The sequence below is a fragment of the Cyprinodon variegatus genome, unplaced genomic scaffold, assembly GCF_000732505.1.
Source record: "Cyprinodon variegatus isolate N-32 unplaced genomic scaffold, C_variegatus-1.0 Scaffold865, whole genome shotgun sequence".
Taxonomy (NCBI): domain Eukaryota; kingdom Metazoa; phylum Chordata; class Actinopteri; order Cyprinodontiformes; family Cyprinodontidae; genus Cyprinodon; species Cyprinodon variegatus.
The window spans coordinates 283962-287850 of record NW_015151318.1 but is presented as its reverse complement, the minus strand read 5'-3'; the positions used below and the strand labels follow the sequence as shown (position 1 = coordinate 287850).

Below are 3889 nucleotides of genomic sequence, written 5' to 3'. Positions count from 1 at the left end.
CCCTACGACTTTAAGCACACAAGGATCCATTTGAATGATTCGTCACATAGATTGATAGAAAAGCAGGACATAGTTAATTGGATATTTCAGATTTAAAAGGTGTTTTAATGACTAAACAAAACTGTTGTTTAGTTGCCCTAAAATCTTGACACTCTAATATCAAATCCATGCATTCAGAATTTGCCCGAATAGTTTAAAACTAAAATGATCTGTTTACAAATTGATCTTTTAATGGAACGGGAACAAGAATAGAAACCTTGGTGAAACAAAATCCCCAGAAATCCTTGCTGGCAGAGGAATAATCATAAGGCTCTGTGGAATAGAAAATCTCTGCTTTAACCAAAGCCTCATAAAACATGGCGGTGACGGTATTATGCTGGGGGCTGCCTGGCAGAATGAAAGGGGGAAAAAAAGGAAAGAGCTGAATACAGAAGAGACATTATGGATTTCCTGGCAGGACTGAGCTGAGCTGCACCTTCTAGCAGGAGAGAAAGTGTAAATTCACATCTGGAGGTAGAAAAGGATGGTTATAAAACAAAAAACAGGCATATTTATGTGTTTAAAGACAGAACTGCAGGGAGCTGCTGTTTTTTTTTTTACAATCAATGAGACGTTTCACATTTAATGACCTTAATGACCTTAGCTTTAGATTTCTCAGGAAATTCTGACTGGAATATTTTCGTTTGACAGAACTTTTTGGTAAAAAAATGGTAAAGAAAAGTGTTCAAGCAGCAGTTTTATGTAACAAAAAAAAAATAAAAAATTATTGAATTGAGTCCAAATATATCATGATCCATCATGGTGGCGCTCTACTGCAGTAGGGTACCCCTCTCCTTAGAGACCGCGAAGGTCTGTTAATCTATTAATTCCTATTTATAGAATTTTAGATTATGAACAATATTACTTTGTGTTTATTTGGATAAAATCCCTCTCCTAGCCCCGCCTCCTGCCTCACTACCCTTCCTGTTTGCCCTCCAGGCTACGTTTTCTGCATGCTACACCGTCTACCAGAGCAGCACGACTGCGTGTTCGACCATCTGGGCCGCGGGCGCGAGGAGGCCGTGCTCAAGATGGTGAAGCTGGACCGCAAGGTGGGCCGCTCATGCCAACGCATCGGGGAGGAGTGCTCCTGATTGGCCACCTGGTGACCAGCCATCCCGTTAAAGAGATGAGGCACTTACAAAGAAGAGGAAAAGGAGGTGGAAATATTGGGTGACGGGAGGGAAGGGGAGGGGTGGTTAAAGCGAAGAGGAGGGGAGGGGCGGGGTTAGGTTCTAACATCCTGCATCTGACCCAATAAATCTGGATCTAAGCTTGTTGAAGTCCTGGTTTCCTGCCTGGAGCATCTGTTCAGACTGTTCTGTTCCAGGCCCCTCATGGCCACTAGGGGGCCCCGTTCAGTCAAGCATGTTCCCACACACACACACACACAGCCTTAACCCCACCCTCCCCTCCTCCAGAGGAAGGACTCAGAGACGGATCCAGTCAGGCTTTCATCAAGCATTCATCACAGGAACTGTTCTCCTGTTTTTGGCTCATCTGGATTCTTTTTCAGCCGTTTGATTCTTTCTTCCGTTTGCCGTGACGTGGGCGCAGCTCCGCCCCGTGGCCACTCCTCAGGTCACCATCAGGGGGTCTCTTCCTTAGTTCTATTATTTTTTTTTCCTTTCATCATATTTGGATCCATGTGCAGCATCGGAACCAGGATCTCATTCTGCTCGGTTCTAGCCGCAGCAGCACGGCGTCCAGGTCTGATGCTGTCATGTTTTTAAATGTGTGGCTGTGGTGGTGATTAGTTGAGTTTTTTTTTCCAACCAGTCCCTGCCTCTGCTCACATGGACTAAATCATCAATATTAACATTCATGAGGAGGAAACACTAACGGACAGAAACCAATCAGATAAATCCTCTGTAGCAGATCCTCCTCGCCGCCGTCCCGGTTTGTCTCACTGAGTGGTACTGGTTTTCCAAACACGGAGAGGAAGGACACAACCACACCTTGTTTTTGTTTGTTTTTTTCATTTTCACTTAAACTTGGACAGAAAATGTCACCTGAAGTTCGATGGTGTTTAATTAAGTTGAAATCATTCTGTGATGGATTTCGTTCTCTTTGGGATTGAAGAAAGCTGTTAGAAACGTAATGATTAGAATTTTATTTTCACCTTTCTGTGGATTTTAGCATAAGTCACCTTGTCTGCCTCTGAGCTTTCACTTATAAAAACAGGAATAAAACGTGGTTTAAACCTGTGATGGAAACACGCTGATGTGGAGAATTAAAAACAAGTTTACGTTTCCTAAACTTCTCATTCGTGATTGGCTGAGCCGTTTCCACTTTGTGACATCACAGATTTAAACCGTCTCTATTGTTTCATTGATCCTTTGGCTGCAGAAATGAGGTGAACTCTTAAATTTGTTTGTTTTTTCGCCCCCTTTTTTTTTTTTGAGGTTCTGTTTTTGTCGCCGCCACGCTTTGAGCTCGCTCTGGATTCGCCCACACAGCCTGACTGCTTGGACTCTGTGCTGTGCATATTGTTCAGTCTTCTAACATGTTTTTGTTCATGACTCGCAGAAGTTTGCTCCCTCCTCATTGTTTTCATTTGGGCATTGGGCACCAGTGTTTGTAAAAGTTAAAGGTTTAAATCTGTTAAACAGGTTCTGAATAAACGTAGAGAGCAGCGTTACCCGCTGCGCAGCGAGGGAAAGCCGGACTATACTAAGTTGTTTTTTTTTGTTTTTTTTTTTAAACTTGAAGTCTGGAGAACTGAGACAAAAACGGGATCTTCTGCAAAGTAAAGTCGTAAAACTTGATGCGGGTTGAAAACCCGTGGAACACCACTGGCTATGCTAACCCTCATGCACACCCCGGCGTTCCTCCCTCCTTCGCCTCTCCTGCCTTTTCTGACAACGCGTTGAAGCGTGAGAGGATTCTGGAGAAGTTCTGGGACTGGCTCTCATTTCCATATGTGTTTTGTTTTTGTTTTTTTCCTTTGAGTGTTTATGAGAAACAGAAAAAAAAAGATTATCTTTCTGTATCTTTTTAAAGAAGAAAATTATTTAACCTTATATCAGTTTGAGTTACTTACACCCTAGTATAGAGTGGCATATTTAGTTCAATGTATAAAACAAGAACATAATTCTGTCCTTTTTTTTTCTCTCTTAATTTTATCTTGTTCCACTTTTATTTTTCTGCTGAGGAAATTAAACTGGATTAGAGGATGGTGCATTTGTGTTTGTCGACTTCTTTCCGTACATCGGACACCATAAACCCAACCAGTACTGGTGCAAATTATTACAGGAGAGTTTTGTTCAAATGTCCCGATAACAACTTTCAAAAACCGATGAAGCTTTGAGAAGTGACCGATATTAACAGGACTCATACATAATTGTATTATTTTATACTGCAAAATGTTAGAAAAGGTTTTATCAAGTTATGTTACTAAACAGAAAACAAAAGTCAACAAAATCTATCAATATCATGACATCCATAGTTAAAGTGTATATACAGTAGTCTAGTTGTAAAAAAATAAAATAAATAAATGGTGGATATATTTTTTGTTTCTGGAAGCATATGTAGCCTAATTAATATCGTCTATTAACCTAAAGTGGAGGTCTTCAACAGGGGGTCCGTGACCCCTAGGGGGTCCACAGAGGTACTGCATGGAGGTCATTAAAGTTTTGGTTGTTTAAATTAAAGTTAAAAAAAATAATTATATTTCCCCCCTGTAATTTTTTTCCACTAATTGAAATGTCTTTAAATCCACATTAACATGAATTCAACAGACTGCAGTAAACGGATAAACGGAGGCAGAAGATTTCTTTCAGTCATCAACAGAGATGGCAAAAGTACTCACTTTCCGTACTTGAGTAAAAGTACAGATACTTGTGTTAAA

At 40.8% G+C, this 3889-nt stretch overlaps 1 protein-coding gene across 1 annotated transcript in view; it reads left to right on the top strand.

Annotated features, from left to right (window-relative positions):
* Window positions 1-3220, top strand: part of LOC107099387 (AN1-type zinc finger protein 3-like) — a 20551-nt gene extending 17331 nt beyond the window's left edge. The window contains exon 6 of the mRNA XM_015397481.1: window positions 979-3220. Within this exon, the coding sequence (XP_015252967.1) occupies window positions 979-1133 (155 nt within the window). The 3' untranslated portion in view covers window positions 1134-3220. The remainder of the gene's footprint in view (window positions 1-978) is intronic.
* Window positions 3221-3889: the final 669 nt, after the last annotated feature.